A 20190-nucleotide genomic window follows, 5' to 3' on the forward strand; every position below is an offset into this window, starting at 1 on the left:
ACTGACGATGAAGAAGCTGGTTTTTGGCCTTTTGTAAGTTATTGCAGGGTACATATGAGTTGATAATAACAGCATAGCATAATGTCTAGACATCATAAGCAGCGTTTCTACCCAAAGTACCCGAAACTTTTATTCTCAGGAACTACTTTTCAAAGAACTAAAAGGTTCCTTCAGCCCATTGTTGTCTGTGTTTCCACCGCAGTCTATTATAATTATACACATTAGTTTACACGCATCACGCGGTTTAACTTATTAAACACCTCACCTGCAATTCAGCATAAGGACCTTTGCTTATTTTAATCTATGGACTCTCACCTGTTTTAAATACTGAGTTTACCGGTGTGTAATCGTGAAATTGAGAGCCAATACTTCCTCAGAGCGTTGTAAATATTAAAATATGGTAACACAAGCATAAGCATTATGTGTCTTTTTACATATATAGTAGTATATACTTGTTTTCAGATATAAGAACAGCTACTATACACACATTTGGTTTCACAACTATTTATTTATCTGCAGAAATATAAATGTGCAAAATACAGCGTTTGTGTGCTTCAGCAGGAGGCGTGGGCCGAGGGCTGCTAGTGGTGGCAGGGGTAAACACACTACTCTCTGCAGCCTGACAAAATCTGAAAAACATGTTGAACAAAAACCCTTCTGTCTCACTGCAACGACATTAACACAATATCATTTCGTACAATCGATTTAGCCAACCCTTGCCTTACAAACACCACAATTCTATACCATTAGCGGTTAGCATTAGCAGTTGGCGTTAGCATGTAGCTAACTAACATGGAAAGTACTACCCCTGAGCAGGGACCTTTTGGGGGGTAAAATAATGAGTTACATCAGTTACATTATTTTAGAACGCAAAAAAATATCTTGAGAAGTTTGGGTTTATGGTGGCTGCAGTCTTGGGATTTTGATAAATTATTAACATTCAAAAGCATGAATGCTTTCAGTTCAGTTCATTGTACACACAACGTAAACATTTTTGTACTGACTGCTCAAAGAAGTACAGTAGAATTTGACTGAACCAAATCCTTGACAGTGCAAAATCCGAGCCCTTTCATCAAAGCATCTCTGGAATGTTCTCTGAGTCTCATTGTATTGTCTGTTGGGAGGCTTTGCTCATAGCAAGCTGCTTCCTTCGTTTCTGTCCTGTCCAATAACATCATGAAAGGTCATAGGTGAGGATGCTCCGAGCTCTGGTCGCTGTCGTGGCTGTCCTCCTCGGTCGCCGGCCTCAGCGAGATGGCAGAACACTGCACTCCTATTATCCCTGAAAACTCAGAAGGCAGTAATTTTCCTTTTTTCAGATTAACCAGTTCTTTCTCCCGTGCTGCTTCCCCCTGCTGGCCTCCCTTCACACGCTTCCACTTCATCCTCCTGTTCTGGAACCACACCTTCACCTGAGACACACAAAGACATGACTGTTGTGCTTTCTTCATACTCTATGATGCAAACCAATACGAAATGGACAAAGTCTCTCATCAACTCCACAACTTACACAATGGACAACTTGCAGTACATAAGATCCTCTTTGTACTTAACACATGCTTACACACTAAGAGGATGGATTTGGATTTTTTCATCTATATTTTAATACAGTTCTTCGATGCTATATGTGCATTAAAAGATTTTAATTCTCCTCTTTATACTTCTCTATGCTTTAAAACAATTGTAACAGAACACCCCTCTAGGAAATGGGGGACAAATTTGTTGGGATTCAGGTAGGGCAGATTTGGTTATTAGCAAAATATCAAATATATTTATGAATATGAATAAAATTATTAATATTATAAAATAATAAATAAAAAATTCTGATATTTAAAGTACAATCTTACATTAATGATAGTGGACAGTGGGGGATGAATCCGAGCACTGATCGTCACAACCAGCTGTTATTACACCACATACACAAAATAACCACAGGCACCTGCTCTTTAAAAGGTATAATAGAGTTTATTTAACCTTAGCACTGATTAATAACCAATAACTTCAGCCAACAACCACTATCGTCTATTCTAAACATAATAAGCATGCAATAATCATCAGCAAGCATGTAAAGTATGTGTGTGTAGGGGTGTGTGTGTGTGGGACAATAGAGAGGGGGGTGCGAGGAAGATGGCGGATGTGACCACGTGGGTGGTTGTCACGCGCAGATCCAAAATGGAGGACACGCTCTATTTGTCCTCAAGATGGCGTGGAGCGTAGCTAGTTATGCTACCACGCCATCTGGGTCATTTGAGATGTATGTGTAGAGGTGTATTTATTATGTGTAAAGGTGTGTGGGTTAGTGAAGAGGAGAGAGAAAGAAAAGCCCACAGAAAGGTACAGGAGAGCTCAAATGCCGTGGTAAAACACAATAGCTGTCCTTTCATCACACAGAAACCTGGCAGTGAATTTTCATTCAACAGCCGTGTTACTGGACTTTGGTCTGATAAAGCACAGTTATTAGCTTCCACAGTGGCTACAAACTAACACAGCTAAACGGTCCAGCGGCGTGGTGCAGATACACAATGGAACGTGCTAAGCACGGAAACACACAGCATAAACAGGACACGGCGGCCTGTTGCTTTCCACAATAACGCACAACACAATTCACAACAAATGAAGCTCAGATGAAATTACACACAGTTATAAAGTCTATCCCTGCCCAGACACAAGCTTCTTACTTGGGATCGCTCTTGATGGCTATTTCACGCGTCAGTCCGTTTGGATTATCCGGCGGAGTCCTCTCAGGCTCGGATACTGACGTGGCTGGGCACTGTTTGTTAAAAGCAAACAGCAACAGCGAAACGGTTCCTTCAGGCGGCAGCGAAGGGAAGCAGCAGTCGACTTTCATGGGGAGAGAGCGGGGCTCAGTGGTTATCCTTCTCTCCGTGAAGAAAACAGTAAAACCTGAATCTTCCCTCTGCAGATACGGGATTGTTATGTGGAATATAACAATCAGGATCCAAAAGTGTGTTCAGCAAACACAAAACAGTCTGTTGCTCGTCCAGCGAGAAGACTTCACCTACGGAGTTAAAGTTCACATGACGTGTCCCCTGAAGCAACCGATGTTACAATGGAAAGACAGTGAGCGCCCTGTGCACTCGCTTTTATAGACGTGATGACGTCATGGCCGGAGCGCCAGGATTTCAAGCGCTTCTGTGACGGCTCGTCCAGTAGGAATCCAGGGTTTGGATTCAACTGAAATCTAGATATGAGTTCAGGCTTTTTGGTTTCCCTAGTGCCTCTGTTCTCTGTTCTCCACATGTGCTGTGTGTTGAGGCCCAACAAAATCAACAGCCCTCAGTCAGTGTAAAAATGAATTCTAAACTTAAACTGAAGTTATTATGAGGCATCAGCAGTCTGACTTAGCTTAATTGAGTGGTTAACTTTGTCCTGGCAGTTGCGTGTAGGTTTATTGCTGGTGCTGTGTCCCAGCAACTAACCTACATGTAACTACCAGGACAAATCCCTCTGCCAGTCAGGAGGGAAACACTGTCCAGAGAAACACAAAGAGGGAAATTTGTATTAAAATGCATTAAACTGTTTTCTACTGCTATTTATACTCCTCTTATATGTTTAGCTGCCAACAAATTAATATATTTTAACCATATTTGACCTCCACCTTCAAAACATTTTTAAGTCTAAACTGACTCTAAATAAAAGCGGTGTGTCAATGTACCCAGTGGAAATTAAAAATGGAAATAGAATGGGACATTAGTGGGAAAATACAAGTCAGAATTGCATGATTTTCCTTAAAAACATGAGGCTGGGTATATCACACGAGGAGGCCCTCTGACGAAAAGAACGGCCAAAATCTGTGCAGCAAATGCCAAGATGTCCTGACTTTTAGTCACTAGTACAAGTCAAACTCCAAAAACACTGGATCCTACATTTCCCAAGTGGAAAGTGTCTTTCAGTAGAGCTTCCCTCACTGGTAAACCCATGACTTTTTAAATGCACTCCTCCACTTTGTAACTCAGGCTGTCTGTTTTAAATGTGTAGCCTGTAAACCCAAGACAAGATAACCCTGAAGACATCGTCAGAGTTATTTTCTCAGACTCGACAAAGCTCCTCCAGAGCCACAGAAGACATTGTACAACTGTTTTCACAGGTTGCAGTTTCATAAAGGTTTCATCAAGTTGATGGTGGTAAAACTGCATCAACCTAGCTCAACAGTATAATCCTGAAAATGAAGTACACAAAAGTAAGCAGAATTTGGAATACAGGTATTTTCGTGGTGATGAGAAGATGAATCCTAATAATTTTAGAGACACCTTGGTCTTTCCTCAAGTGCCACCATCAGGAAAACAAAATTCCCCTTGACTATAACTTTGATCAGAACAAAATATCTACTGCTGGACAAACTGTTCATGAAATTTGGTACGTATATTCATAGTCCCCTAAGTCCCCTATAATGATTCCTGTGACTTTCTGACATTTCCTCTCGCGCCATCATCAGTCAAAAATGTCCTCTTGTGTGGTTAGTATCACAGCGTCGTACTGTATTTCCGCATAGGCAGATATGTGCTGATGCATGTCACAGTGGCCGGCTGCAACACTCTCCTTTCCCTGACTCCACAGCTTATTTAGTATTTGTATCTCTCATAGTGATGAATAAGCTGTTGCCTCTAAATAAGACAATTTTGGAGGTGTAGTAAGTTGTTGGAATGTGTATCTTTCCATTATGTGTATTTTTTTCACTTTTGGTGGAGCTAGGCAAGCAGTTTCCTGCTGCTTCCAAGTCTTTGCTAAGCTAGTCTAACCACATCTCAGATCTATCTCTGTATTCAGGAAAAGAAAAGAATGGATTCAAATGAATTCTCATATGACTCTGGGTAAGAAATTTGTTTTTCCCAAAATGTCTAACCTTATAAAGTTGAAATGGCAAATGTGAACCATTGCCTATACTTATACATCCAGGGGACGAAGAGTGACATTAGAATTCATTTGGAGATGTTTGTATTCACCTGATGAATTTAAAGCTGCACTAATCAATATTTTCATATTAACAATGGATTAAATGACTATGTGTTAATGTGCACCAAACTACAGACAGATAAAGTTAGCGACTAGCTGGTGAACATAGTGGAGCATTTAGCAGCTAAAGAGCCAGATATTTCCCTCAGGAGTTGGTGGGGACCAAACCAGAGTTAAAAGAAGAGAAACATTGAGCTGAGAGACACTAAAACGCTCCATAAAACTGAGGAACTGCAGAGTTGTTGATAATTCTCTTTGAGAAAAAACAAGTGACACCATTCACATTAGACATATTCATTTGATCCATTGTTTGTATAAAGTTATATATGTATATTGACTGATCATTGTTAGTATATTGATCTGTACAGTAGGTGGGAAGCATAGGCTTTAAGATAACAGAAAAGGTGTTAAGGATCCAGAATCAACCCTCTCATGCACAGATTTAAACACTGGTTGGTTCTAGCAAACAGACCTCCAAATGCACTGTACTTGTGGGGGTGCTGAGACTGCGGGGTTGTTGTTGGACAGAAGTGCTGGACTGTCTTCAAACCTATACAAAGACATTTACAGGACAATGTTAAGCTAGAGTACTAAATATTTATACATAATGTACATAACAGCCATTTCATCCTCACTGGAAGCAAATTTCCCCACTCACAGGAAGTGATAAATCTTAAGTTAAAGTTTCACTTGAAAATAGTTTTGTGTATCAATCCAGCCAGGCTGAATCACAAAGTGAGGCAGAGACAAAAACTTCAGATCATCCATAGATTCACTAAATTCCCACATTTCATTCAACAATGATAGTAGTGTTTTTGTATGTTTTTCTACAAAACATCTACAGTATACTTTACTACAATTCTGCTGACCAAAATATACCCCACTGTATTAGGGTTTGAATGTTTTTTCCCAACTTACAGGCAGCAACTGATTTTCATTCAACTCACTACAACGTGAAAATCTGCTTGCAGACTTGAAGTAAGGTAACACCTTACAGACAGTCACCTTGAATGTCATGTCTGCTTTCATTGTTGTAAAAGTTACATTAATATTGCTTTGCATGGGATGTGTAGATTGATTTGAAAACTTCATTATCACTTATGACACACTTACAACATCAATAAAAACAAACATATGTTCATCGTGGTAATGGTTTACCTGATTCAAACAAGTTTCACGTTTCTACACACTAGGGTTGTAATGGTATGTATTTGTCCTGTACAGTTTGGTGCAGGAAGTTGATTCAGTACACAATTTTCTTCAGTTGGGTACGCCACGTGAACAAAATAATTACTGTCAAATTAGTCCAACACACTATAATTAGGTTCTGAGCACACGCGGATCAAAAATTCTAAAGTGTGAGTTCCACCTGGAAAGCTTTGGCACTGGGGCAGTTGTTGTCTGTTACTGTAGCTAAATCATGCTAGTCGGGTTAGCCCATGGGTGAAACTTGTAGGTCATATAGCGAGTGTAAATGACAAACCACCACTGATAGAGCCTTTTAATGTCATTTAGATCTATTGTTGCTTTCCATTAAGAAACAGCGACACTGGACAGAGAGTGGTGAATCGGACGAAAACTGTTATGCCGACATTGTTGAACTGAAGTTGGTTACCTTTCTGGAAACACAATTAAATATGCTAACCATTTGTGACTCTGACAAACCTCCTCCTCCTCCTCCTCCTCGTAATTTAAGTAAAATCACTGAAAAAGCTGTTTTTCAACAGCTGAACAACTTCTTGGCATTAAACAGCTGTTTTGATGTCTTCCAGTCAGGTTTTCGAGCACTCCACAGCACTGAGGCTGCTCTTCTTAAAGTCTTCAATAACATCCACTTAAACACAGACAGTGGCAAAATTGGGTCTTAGTGCTGCATTTGACACGGTCAACTACAATATATTACTAGATGGACTGGAAAACTGGGTGGGACTTTCTGGCACAGTAATAAACTAGTTTGAATCCTATTTAAAGGACAGGGACTACTTGTGTACTACTGTGTCTATAGGTAATTACACATCTGAGAGGACAAAAATTACATGTGGAGTTCCCCAAGGCTCCATTCTATCACTGGCTCAGATTATGGAAAACAACAAAATATGTTACCATAATTATGCAGACGACACAAACATTTACATAATGTCACCAGGGGACTGTGTTTTTGGAGCGAAGAAGGAACGATTAAAAGTCAGCACAATCAGTAATGTTAAAAACCACAAACCAAGCCAGAAATCTTGGTGTAGTCATGGACTCAGGCCTGAATTTCAACAGCCACATTAAAGCAATTACAAAGTCAGCCTACTACCACCTTAAGAATATATCCACGATTAAAGGATTTATGTCTCAGCAGGATTTGGAAAAACTTGTCCATGCATTTATCTTCAGTAGACTCGACTACTGTAACGTGCCTTTACAGGTCTCCCTAAAAAATCGATCAGACAGCTGCAGCTCATTCAGAACGCTGCTGCTCGTGTCCTCACTAAGACCAAGAAAGTGGATCACATCACTCCAGTTTTGAGGTCTGAGGTCAAAGCACATTTCTGATCTTCTGCTACGTTATGAACCATCCAGAGCTCTCAGGTCGTCTGGGACAGGTCTGCTTTCTGTCCCCAGAGTCAAAACTAAACATGGAGAAGCAGTGTTCAGTTTGTATGCACCATATATCTGGAACAAACTCCCAGGAAACTGCAGGTCCGCTGCAACTCTTAGTTCTTTTAAATCATGGCTGAAGACATTTCTGTTTGCCTCTGCCTTTTATTAAATCAAATAATGATTAATTTCTTACACTGCACTGTAAATTTTACTTTCCTGTTTTATCTTGTTTTTATTTTCATTTTAAGTGTTTTTAAATGTCTTTTTAAATTTTTATTTTGCCCTATGTTGCTTTTATGTTTTATGTAAAGCACTTTGAAATGCCTTGTTGTTGAAATGGGCTATACAAATAAACCTTGCCTAACCTACTAAACAGAAATATCTCACCTATGTAACATTACCTCAGTATGCTAGTATGGAACACTGCAAGCAGAATTGATATGCAGTTGACACACTATTCCCTCTACTTTCCAGAAATACCCTAAAGCAGACTCTTTTCACAGTGACTGATCACACAACTTTTTCCAAATACTTTTAACCCCCAAAAGGAACAGCAACATGCTGTGCTGGTGTCCACATCAACAGCACTGCTAACTTCATACAAATATTTCTTTGTGAGCATTAAGAAAACCATCTGGACTGTGATACGCAGCATCAGAAAGTCACTTCACAGACACTGAGAGCTAACATTTCAAAGAGTCTCTGTGAATTGGAATCGATTAGCCTCAGAGCATTAGTATGACATGTCCAACCGTTTGCTGATGTCAAAATACTGAGGGTTTTTTTCTCCTTTGAAGTCTTGTAAAGTTTTTTTAATGGGAGCCATATACCAACTGCCTTCATCCTCAGAGCATCACTCTGAGGTCATTGTGCTTGAGGATTCTTTTAGATCTTTTGGATTACAAATGGAGCAATTATTACTAAATGTTTGACTTGGCTGTTTTGAATGTATCAGAACCTGGTGGCTACAAGGACAGTCTTGTGAGCAAAAGGTAAGGTTTGAGCCCCAAAATAACACTACTGTCAATATTTTTTTAATAGTACTCAGCACTATTGAATTATTAGTTTGTCAGCTACTGATGAGATGTCTGGATTTAAAGGAATAGTTCCACATTTTCTTTCAGAAAGTGAGATGTTCAGATGGATCTGTCTCATGTCTGTATGTTAGATAAGAACATGATTGGCTTAGCTTATCATAAAGACTGGAAGCAGGAGGAAACAGCTAGCCTTGCACTGTCCAAACTTAAAAACTACTTTTATCAACACCTCTAACGCTTACTAATTACTGTTTTTTAACAATTTCTAAGTCACATTTTTTATACGAGTTCCCTTTTTCAAAACTCTTCACATGGTCAGCTCAGCAGAGGTCAATGTGGGCTAAACTGTGGATCACTTTTCATTGCTTTTACATAAAATGCATTCAATGCCCAAATCTTTCAAATTTCATGAACATTTTCTCACCCACTACCAAAACTGTGTATTTACACTCCATTTTGCACATGTTTACATACTATTGTCAAAACTGTATATTTAAATTAACCTAACATAGCTAAAAAGACATAAAAAAGAAGCATAAACTTGTAATTGGAACACTGAGTGGCTATTTTTATTCCTTGATGACCTCTGTGAAAGACTTGTGCCAGGTGGGAAAGGGGACAAGTGAAGCAGAATCCAGAACCTTTTGTAATTGTATGGGACGATGTGGCGTTTCACCATTCTCCTCTAGTCACAGAGTCCAGCCCATCCCAGGATGGTGTCACTTTTCCACCAAAGAGGAAATCTTTTCCTCATGTGGAAAGTTTTTCACCACCAGCCACATGATCAGATGTCCCTCTTGGACAGAATGAATGCTGGATGTCTGGACATATCTGCAGAAGATTGCTAGGGATGGATTAGACATGCATAAAGATCCTTTCCCAGGTATATTGCAAGAGAGGACATAAGGTGTGATGTGGATGAGAACTTGGGTTGACTAGCACTGTTGTATTTCTATATCTGTAGCTATCCTATACAAGTATGTATAGTCAGTATGTATAGTTTTATATCGCATTACTGGAATTACTTTAGTTTCATTTTGTGCTCTTGGAATGACTCTATGCAAAAATGGCAACAAAAGAAGCCGCACCATTTCTGATTAATTTCTGTGACATGTACTGTGAAGTAGCACAATCCATGCAATAAAGACGTGACCTTATTTTTGTTGTAATAATAATCTTGGTTTATGCTAAATAGAAGATACTTTTACAAAAACAATAGTGACACTAATTGTAATGCTACCTGTTGTTCATGATTTTTATGGTCAATATATAATGAGTGACAAAGCGTTACTATTGGCAGACAAATGTTGTCAGTGCTTAGGTACACAAGTTGATTCTGAGATGTGTATGAATTGTTTTGGTTGCATTAGTGCATTTTGGATGTGCGATGAACTGTTGTGCTGAGCGGTAAAGAGAAGTGTGCAGATAAGATCAGATGAGATCAGAGCTACTGTAATTGATCATGTAATAAATCATGGTCTCTCAATGAGAGAGGCTGGTCATCAGGCATCAGAAACAATGGCATAAAACTCACTGAGATTCGAGACAATGTTACATTTACAGATATTCACAGTGTAAGCACAACAACTATTTCTAGAGTCCTGAAAAAAACATCAGGTCAGGATGAAGCAGTTGTGCACTGTGCCTTTTGAGAGGAACTCTGAACAAGTCAGGAACCAATGAGTCCAGGTAAGGTGACCAAACACACACAAACACACATTTTTAGGTACTGTATACTATATATACTACTGTAGCCTAACTCTTATGTTGCCTTGTGGATTTATTTTAGAGAGTCGTGGAGAGTGAAAGCAGGCAAACAGCCCACATATTCATCTTTGTGGATGAGGCTGGTTTCAACTTGGCCAAAACACGGCGACGAGGAAGGAACGTGATTGGGAAGAGAGCCACAGTGGATGCGCAGCAATATCCACAGATGGACTGCTGTTACACAAACCTCTAACTGGGCCATACAACACTGAGCGTCTCCCTGCATGACCGCTATGGAAGGGTTGTGCCAGGTGAGGAAACCCACATTTATAATTATATGGGACAATCTGGCATTTCACCACTCCAGTGCAGTCACTGAGTGGTTTGCAGCCCATCCCAGGATGGTGTCACTTTTCAAATGTCCCTCCTGGACAGAATGAATGCTGGATGCCTGGGCATATCAGCAGAAGATTGCCAGGGATGGATCAGGCATGCAGGCAGATTCTTTCCTAGGTGTGTTGCCCTAGGTGACATAAGATGTGATGTGGATGAGAATCTGTGGCCAAATGCAGAAGATCGAGTAGATAAGCATTGCTATTGTATCTGTATATGTATTGGTGGATGGTGTGTATACAAGTTATTGTATTTTGGAATTACTCAGTACCAAAAAAAAGCAAGACATAAAATATATTGAAGCATGCTGCATTATGTCTGATTCATTCCAGTAAATATATTGCAGTGGATTATAAACAGCAGAGAGGTGTCCTTGTTTTACAGAAGAAAACATTGTACAATGCTACCTGTTGGTAGTGTTTTTTAGCTCATTGTTTTATGAGTGACAAAGTGTGTTTGTTGGCTGACAGCCTTTGCTAGTGTTATGGAAGAAAGAGTTGATTTGAGACATGAATGAAGTGTTTTGGTAGTTTTAGTGCATTTTGAATGTGAAGTTAACTGCTGTGCCGAGCTGAAAGTTGGTTAGGAGAACTGTGTGAAGAGTTTTGAAAAAGTGACCCAAGTATTGAGAAATGTTTCCTAGCGATTGTAAAAAAACTGTATTATAGGTCTCTGTACAGGCACGACGGTACAAAATGTGGCCACTGCATTGTGATGACAAGTCTCTGTGGCGATGCATTGTTCCCAGCTGTTGTTTGTCAAGAAATTGTTCCCGCACATAACCTTTCTTTTAACATTTCTGTTTGTGTATGGATTGAACAAAAAAAATACAGGGCACCCCGTCAGCTCGCCTGGTAGAGCGCTCCCCATGTGCAGGGCTGGGTCCTTGCCACAGCACTTTGCTGCATGTCATCCCTTCTCTCTCTCAGCCTCTTTCGCCCACATTTCCTGTGTGTGTTCAGCTGTTCCTATCAAATAAAGGCAAAAAGCCCAAAAAATAATCATTAAAAAAAACAAACAAGATACAACATATTGTATCTTTAGAGGTGTTCATATTTTTCACTTTGGACAGAGGCTGTGGAGGAAGTGTTTCCCCCTGCTTCCCGTGTTTATGATAACCACGTCCTGACTCAAGCTCTGTATTTAACACACACAATTACACACAGCACACCCTCAAAGTCTCAGTAGAGGATGATGATGACTGTACATTTTGGACCACAATCACAACTTTTTGTATGCACAAATAAAAAAATGAATGGGATTAATGAAGATTTCTCTATTATTCAGGACCATTCAAATAACATAAACTGAGAAAGATGTAAAAACATGTGCTTCACTGACATCTCCCACTACCTCTGTTAATTTGGTTATACTTTTTAGGGCGGGACAACTTGCACCTTAAAATTTTTCATCAAATAATTCCCAACCTAACTCCCCCCAACTTCAACCTGAGCATAAGTAATTAATTAAGAATAACTGGAAACATCTGTGTGGGTGTGCAGAGCCTTTGAACAAACAGTCCAACAGTTTAAGAAATAGACTTGTTTGTTGTCTTAGAGTCACATGAGTGGATTGGTATCAGTGTCATCTCTGTGTGTCCAGTACAGAGATATGTCCAGGAAATGTTTAGCCTAGCTTAACACAAAGTCTGGACAAAAACTGATAGCCTGGCTGTATCTTGCATCTTGTTAGGCAGCAAGCTAATCATCCGTACATTCACACGCCTGCTCGATTTGGTTTCTAGCAGACTTATGATGGTGTTCACACCTTGCAAAGCAGTTGTTGGTTAAGAAACACCTTGAAACCGAAATATCTTTTACATTTCTATTTCTCCAAGCAAAATACAACATGTAAAACACACAGCTTTCAGATTTTGCAAGGTTAATTGTTTGTAACTTTTTATGGAGCTATGCAGCAGTTTCTCTCTGCTCCCTGTCTTTGTGCTAAGCTAAACACAGTGTTGTATATCAGTTTTACAAACTGCACGTGACATCTGTTTACTTCCTGTCAACTCTAACGTTACCTTCACTACCAACCTAGTGATCACCTTACAGTGCTTTTTCATCTTTAAGTTAGTAACTTCACTTTTCACAGTTAGTTTTGTACATATTGTTAATAGTATTTACCGTTCGTTTTTGTACATAGTGTTTTGAGCATTATGACACTCCAGTGTCTTAGATAACTGTTCGCAACATTAGCTAGTCACTCAGTGTAGCACCAACGTTAGCCTGATTTTCACAGCTTAGCTAACATTAGGTTGCTATGGCTCTTTTTTACACTCGGTGCTTGGAAGAGCTGCCAAAAATGAAAGTGACTGACTTGCACCGTCTTGCGAAAGCGAGCACCGAGTGTAAAAAAAGAGCCACAGCAACCTAACATTAGCCTGATTTTCACAGTTTAGCTAACGTTGGTGCTACACTGAGTGACTAACGTTAGGTAACGTTGCTAATGGTTATCTAAGACACTGAGGTGATTATCCAAATTATTTTTAAAAAACACTATATACTATAATGGACGGTAAACGCTAACTAACAAAGCTAACTGTGAAAAGTGAAGTAACTAACTTAAAGATGAAAAAGCACTGTAAGGAGATCGGTTGGAGGCGAAGGTAACGTTAGAGTTGACAGGAAGTAAACAGACATCACGTGCAGTTCGTAAAACAGATATATGTCACACTACAATGTGCAAGTAGAGAATAATGGATTTAGTGTGAAGAGTGTGAAGAGGAGGCAACTTTAGAACAGGGAACCTGTGTGGGTTAATAAGTGTCAAACTACTAGTGAATTAGTTATGAGCAAGACCTCTTTGTTATGGGGAACATATTCTGAGTTAGAAAGACTTAATTTATATTTATTTAGACACTATTACCACTTGTAATTGTGTGTTTTGTTACATAAGAATAGACCATATTTATTAAGTGTTATTAAGGGAGTATGACTACTCTTGTGGTACTACCACCTTATAAGACCCATACTGAGCAAAGCATATTAAGATCATAATTCATGTACAACAACTTCCTTACTTAGTATCAATAAGCAGTAATTAGGAGGGTTTTGAGGGAAAACTCTTAGTTAATGGCCTAGTAGTTGTAGAATATGGTCATGCAGAATAAGACATTAATAAGTGCTTTATAATGACTAATAAAGAGCTAACATTCTACTAATATGCATGCTAATAAGCAGCTAGTCAATGGTGAATATGTGTACCCTAATGTAAAGTGTTCCCAAACTTCTTCCCTCTTTTCCTCCACTGAGCAGCACCGCAACACATTTTATCTATGAAGACTAAAAGTGTAAAACCCTTGTTCTCAAGACAAAGAATAGCTACAGTATTATAGTGGTGGTTTATTACCTCCATAGACATTTCTTTCAGATCTCTGCTTAAAAAAGCTATCTTATAATTCTCCAAACTATGATGCAAGTGTTTGTCAGTGAGTTGTTGCAATACCTAATGGTTGCCAAAGCATGTTAATAAACGTCAAGGCCCATTTCATCCCCCTTTAGTTGTATTTCATGACTTGGAGCTAGTAAGATTTTGATGGCTATTTATCATGCTGTTCCTGTTTCCTCCTCCTTTGCCCTCACAGTGATTCACAGTCATTCATCAGGTACCGTACTTGTCGTTCCGTGAGGTCAAGGTTGACAGCTATTTCGTAGCGTCTTAGTCTCGTCAAATAGTTGTGGTGTGCAAACTCTGACTCCAGTTCCCGGATCTGTTCTTTGGTGAAGGCTGTGCGCTCCTTCCTGGGCTTGCTGTTCATGTCTGACTTAAAGCTCCCTTCTTGGGAATCTGAAATGAAAAACAGAACATTTTCCAGCCACAGCTGAGTCTCCAAAAGAGAGGGGGAGGAAGAACAAAAAAGGGGGTTGAAATAAAATTAGGGGGGTTTGATAAACTACAGGGGCCCGTCTGAAACAAAAATAAAATGAAAGCAAGACAACTTGGAGTGCCAATCACCTTTTATTGTGGCGATCTTGGTGTTGCATCATGTGGTATTCAACACAAGCAGGGAGTTTGCTTATGGTCAGTGAAAAGTAACTATTTAATCACACTATTGTTTGGGATTAATGCTCTCATTTTTAGCTCTTACAGTACAACTAAAAAAATTCTAGCGATGCAAAGCCTTTTCAGAGGAAATATACAGGACAGGATAATTCCACTTTATTACAACGAGGATCAAATTTTTGTAGTTTTGAGCATTATTTTGATTGGTTATGATAACACTGTACTCACCAAAGTAATTGCTGGGATCTGGGAACACTGTAAAACCACTATAATGAAGTCAGACGGGACAAGAAATGCAAGCAATCAGATGAGGTGAGAGTTAAACCAGATTATCTTAACCACTTTACCCATGTGAGTGCATCCAAAGTCTCTTATTGAACAAGAAAACTGTTTGCTCCCAGGTACATTAAGTACAGTCGGTAAAAACTAAAGCAGGAACTCTGTAAACTGTGATGGGTATTTCCAATGGACAGTCTGGTTAATAATTTTACTGTTGCCCTTCGTTTTCTCTTGCAAATAAGTTTACTAACCTGGCAGTTAGTTTACCATCATTCTGATCGACTGACTGCTCGTGTTTCTCGCCCTGTCTGACTTTGTAGTGATGTTGCGGCGTCCCGAGATCCAGGCCAGTTAGCAGCCCTAAGAATTACATTCACATTGGACAAAGCTGCAACACAGATTTACATCCAGTGCCAACATTTATTTTAAATGCAGGTAAGCATTTGTGGGATTGTGATGGGAAGCGAAGAGTTCACATCCTGTCACAATCTAATCTCAAAATCTTTCATTTTCACATATTTATATGGGTGTTCTATGACTACATTAAAATGAAAATGGAAAAGCTGTTTAACATTTCATTTTCAAAGTTGTAACCCAGTGTACAGTGGACAATATTCAAATGTTAATTCAAATTTGAAAATGAAATATAAACAATGTAACCTGATTTTTCATTTATGCAAGCAATATTTAAGTCAAAATGAAAATGAAATTGGAATTTTCTAACAATTTGAAAATGAAAATAAAAATGGCATTTGACATTTGCTATACAGTGGACAATATTCAAATGCAATAAGCAAAACAGCACCCCCAATCTGAAAATGAAGCGCATAAACCACACTGCACCAGGAACGGGACACTGTCTGTGCCGTAATGTGAGACTACAGTTTTTGTGTCATATTATCCTTTTGTTATGTTTTTTCATTCATTGCAATCAATTACTCAACCGATTTTGGCACGCTTGGGTCGCTCACACTACTCTTCCTCTCCATTGTCTTCTCTGTTGGACTCAGACTGATTTATATATTCTGTTATATATTATAATATCTTTATTATTTATCATATACTATGTTATACTGTAATATTTTATATTATATTTTATACTATGTTATATTGCTGTACTACATTACTTTTCACCTTCTACTATGTCTTATATGCCATACTATATTTTACTGTACTACATTATGTTAATATGTTATGCTGCTTTATTACATTATAAACGTATTATATTTCTATATTAATACAGACAAAAAAAAGTATTACTTAATCATACTATATATTATTCAGGTGTATGCTGTTTACCTAGACATGCTGAATTTGCTGCTACTCCATCACATCACTGTCACTTGTAATTTTGTATTTAATTTCCTCTTGTATAGTTTCTATTTTTATTTCTATTCTTACTTTAGTTTTATGTACCTCTTATTATTGTTTTTTTTACCTTGTCTATGTATCTGTACTTATTTCTGATCTTGTGCTGTTGCAACAAAAATTCCCCTCTGGGGATCAATTAAGGCTTATCTTATCTTATCTCACAGGATTTGTGTTTTCAGTCATTCTGAAATGACTGCAGCTGATAAATAGGGAGGTCAATTTTTTTCAGCTTCACCATCCACACAGACGGCTCTTTGCAGGGCTGTAGGTCAATAACTATGTATATTTCGTCATCACTAGATCCTTTGTTAAAATTATCAAGTCCAGAAAAAACTGTAATAAAAATGCTGAGGCTTCTGTGGGTGCCAATGAAATTAGAGTTAGGAAATTTGATTTGGGTTAGGCCTCTGGCAAGTTTAGCATATCCTTTCGAAGTGTTCAATCTGTCAGTCAAAGCGCTCTGTCTCCTGGCCAGGACATCGACTCAGGGGAATTTGAAAGTTATCATTGGCATCTTGTGGATATATCCTGGAGATGATGTGCTCTTTTGTGTCCTTTTACCACTCATGGGAAGCATATGTGTGCAGATGTAGAACTTTAAAATTTATGCCATTTAAGTTTTATGCTGTTGATAAGTGGCCTGCACTTTCATCATCACCATAACTATTTCAAACAGTACCAACAGTACAGATTCATTTGTTCAGGGCTACCGCTATCATCTGAAGACAGATTTGATTTGTCTGGGAGCTTTAACAACCTTGAGGGAGTTTACATTTTACTAAAAACATTTGGATATGGTGGATGTTTAACAAGCTCACTCCAGTATTTTGAGAAAACAGTCTCACCTTTTCTGGAGCTTTTGATCAAATCACATGATCTTCAACAGCAGATGAAATTTGCTCAGTTGACATGGAATTGTAAATTCCATATTTACTTTAAGGGTTTCTTGTTCATATTGGCTTAAAAGCTGTATATATTAAGATATATTATAAGCTATATAAATTCTACTGTATTTTAGACTCAATCCATCACAATAAATAAATAAAGGATTCTGTATTGTACTCTGGCAAAATGTCACTAAAAAGGAGACCTCAGAGGATTTACTAGCAAACATATATTTGGCATTTTTTTCTATATTATACAATAAATGGTCCAACGTTATAATATAAAAGCATGAGAACTACTGTCAGTATCAGCACTGTGCTGTAAAAACCCAGTCTACAGTCTAACATGAATATCTTTACAGGGCAGAGAAAAATTAAGCTGTGAGCTCTATAAAAAAAATACAGTTTTTTTAGGTAACTGCTTTAAACTAAATGCATTATGGACTTTTCTGATCTTACCTGAGCTATCATTCTTGCCTTTACTACTCCTTCTGTCTGGGTCCTCTGAAGACAGACTCTGCTGGCCATATTCTCCAGACCCACAGGTCTCCCCAGCGGGGTCCCCACTGTCCAAATCGGGGTTGGCACCACACAGTTCTGGGGCTGTGGCTTCAAGCTGCTGCAAGCAGATGCCGTGCCGAGCGTTAGGTGAGGGCATCTGCATGGGGATGGGCCAGCCGGGCAAGTGCTGAGGGTGGGGGGGGTGCTGCTGCTGGGGCAGGTGGCCTCGGTGGGCTAGACCACCAAACACTCCACTGTCTTCTCCTCCAGAGTAGGCACAGGGGGGCGAGGAGCTGGGTAGATCCAGGTAGGAGACGTGATCGTTCCGGCCATGCAGGGTCAGTGGCGATTGGGTGATGGCACCGTGAAGGCCCTGGGCTACAGTGTGAGGGCTGCATACACAACCAAACAGAGAGTGATCCATGGTGTGGAGAGTCCTCCAAATCCCCACTCCAGCCTGTCAAATTCAACCAAAACTTCCCAAACAACAAGCAAGAAGAGAGGAGAAGGAGTCAGGGATGTGGGAAGCCTAAGTCCCAACTCTCCTCTGCAGTCCCTCTCAATTCAGATCTCCAGACCCCCCTGATTCCCAAAGAAAGCAAGTTGAAGAAATGCAGAGATGGTGGCGTTGAAAGAAAAGGCCTCTGGTAATCCTGAGCATGCAGACGGTTGCCAGGCGAATGGTGGGTAAACAGTGAGAGGCGGAGGAGGATCTCGGATGACAGTGGAGAACGCCAGGACCACTGTGGAAGGAGAGGGAGCTTCCAGGGAAGTTGTGCTGTAGTGGGAGGGAGGGAGAGGGGGGGTTGTTATATATAGGTTGTAACCTGAGAGGTAGGCTGGGTCACTGGCTCACTGCTGCTGACCACATGCATGTGATCATTCTCCAAAATGCAACGCACAATAAATCTGAACTATTCCTATAGCACTGCCTCAGAAAAGTGTACAATTTATTTTGGAGCTGAATATTTGACCCTGCTGAAGCTTTTCTAGGAACTGTATTGCATCAGCTGGGTTAGGGTTAGGAATACGAATCTATCTGGTTAGGGTCAGGATTAAGGACTGTGTTTTCATGGTAAAAAAAAACTACTTGATACTTGACTTCGACTTGACTGCTGTGTCTCACTAAAGACTCAACTTAGATTCGAGTTAGACTTAAAAGTCAGAAATAAAGTACTTGATACTTGACATGACTTGACTGCTGTAAGACTCACCTCACCAGAGACTCAACTTGACTGGAAACTTCATTTGACTCATGACTTTAAGTCTGGCAAGACTCAACTTTACTCGTGACTTATCTCCCTAAAGACTCAACTTGGATTTGAGTTGGACTTAAGTCACAAATAAAGTACTTCATACTTGATGTGGACTTGACTGCTGTGAGACTTGTCTCATCAAACACTCGACCTGACTCTAAATGTGTCTTCCTAAAAACTTGACTAGACTCAAGACGTTTTGCCTGGCAAGACTCAACTTCACTCATGACTTATCGCCCTAAAGATTCAACTTACAGTTTTTTACAAATACTAAGTCACATTTTTCTATAGGAGTTCACTTTTCAAAAATCCTCACACAGCAGCAGTCAATGTGGACTAAACTTTGAATCACTTTTCATTGCTTTTACACAAAATGCATTCAATGCACACATTTTTCAAATTTCATGAACTGTTTTCTCACTCAAACTCAACCACCACCCAAGATACATAAGGTGTGACGTGGATGAGAACTTGGGTTGACTAGCACTGTTGTATTTCTATATCTGTAGCTATCCTATACAAGTATGTATAGTGAATATGTATAGTTTTGTTTTGCATTACTGTAATTACTTAAATTTTGTGCACCTGGAATTACTCTATCCAAAAATAACAAAAAAATACCTATTGAATCAGAATCAGAAACAGCTTTATTGGCCTAGTATGTGTTCCTGTTTTAATCATTCAGATTCCTCATATGTGTATACAAGGAATTTGAATGATTAAAACAGGTTGCTTTATATACATGACACAGGTGGATATATGCATGTATACAGGTCAGTATACACATTCAGGTCGTCGGCCAGTTGAAGGGTCATTACAGTGTGGGGGGCTGGTCTCCTGTAGTTGGTGATGTCTTGCAGTCCTCTCGACACTGACGCCGGGTCGTTAGTTGAAAACCTGTTTTTCAACTTTTAGGGTGGCTTCTCTTTGCTATTCTGAGCTCCTTTGACAGTGTGTTTCCCAGTGTTCCCTCAAAAATGCTCCAATCAGTGCATTCAAAGCAGGCCTGTAATTCCATCTTTGCCTCATTGGTCCATCTCCTCACAGTCTTGACTAGAGGCTTAGCAGATTTTAGTTTCTGCCTATAAGTCGGGAACAGATGAACCAGAGAGTGATCGGAGAGTCCCAAAGCTGCACGGGGGACAGGGCGATAGGCATCCTTTATTACGGTATAGCAATGGTCTAGCATGTTTT

General features: G+C 39.4%; 1 protein-coding gene across 2 annotated transcripts; it reads right to left on the reverse strand.

Annotated features, from left to right (window-relative positions):
• Positions 1-494: 494 nt before the first annotated feature.
• On the reverse strand, positions 495-18510 carry LOC122864702 (homeobox protein MOX-2-like). 2 transcript variants are annotated; one of them, XM_044172316.1, is made up of 4 exons: positions 17699-18510; positions 14312-14489; positions 5447-5524; positions 1284-1412 (listed from the first exon to the last, which is right to left on the reverse strand). In XM_044172316.1, exons 1-4 carry the CDS (start codon positions 18162-18164, stop codon positions 1409-1411), a joined length of 726 nt encoding a protein of 241 aa, XP_044028251.1. In that variant the 5' UTR covers positions 18165-18510; the 3' UTR covers positions 1284-1408. The 2 variants fall into 2 exon arrangements, with proteins under 2 accessions (XP_044028250.1, XP_044028251.1); XM_044172315.1 differs by lacking the exon at positions 5447-5524 and having other exon boundaries at positions 495-1412; positions 14317-14489.
• Positions 18511-20190: the final 1680 nt, after the last annotated feature.

This window comes from Siniperca chuatsi, linkage group LG17 (assembly GCF_020085105.1).
Source record: "Siniperca chuatsi isolate FFG_IHB_CAS linkage group LG17, ASM2008510v1, whole genome shotgun sequence".
Lineage (NCBI taxonomy): Eukaryota > Metazoa > Chordata > Actinopteri > Centrarchiformes > Sinipercidae > Siniperca > Siniperca chuatsi.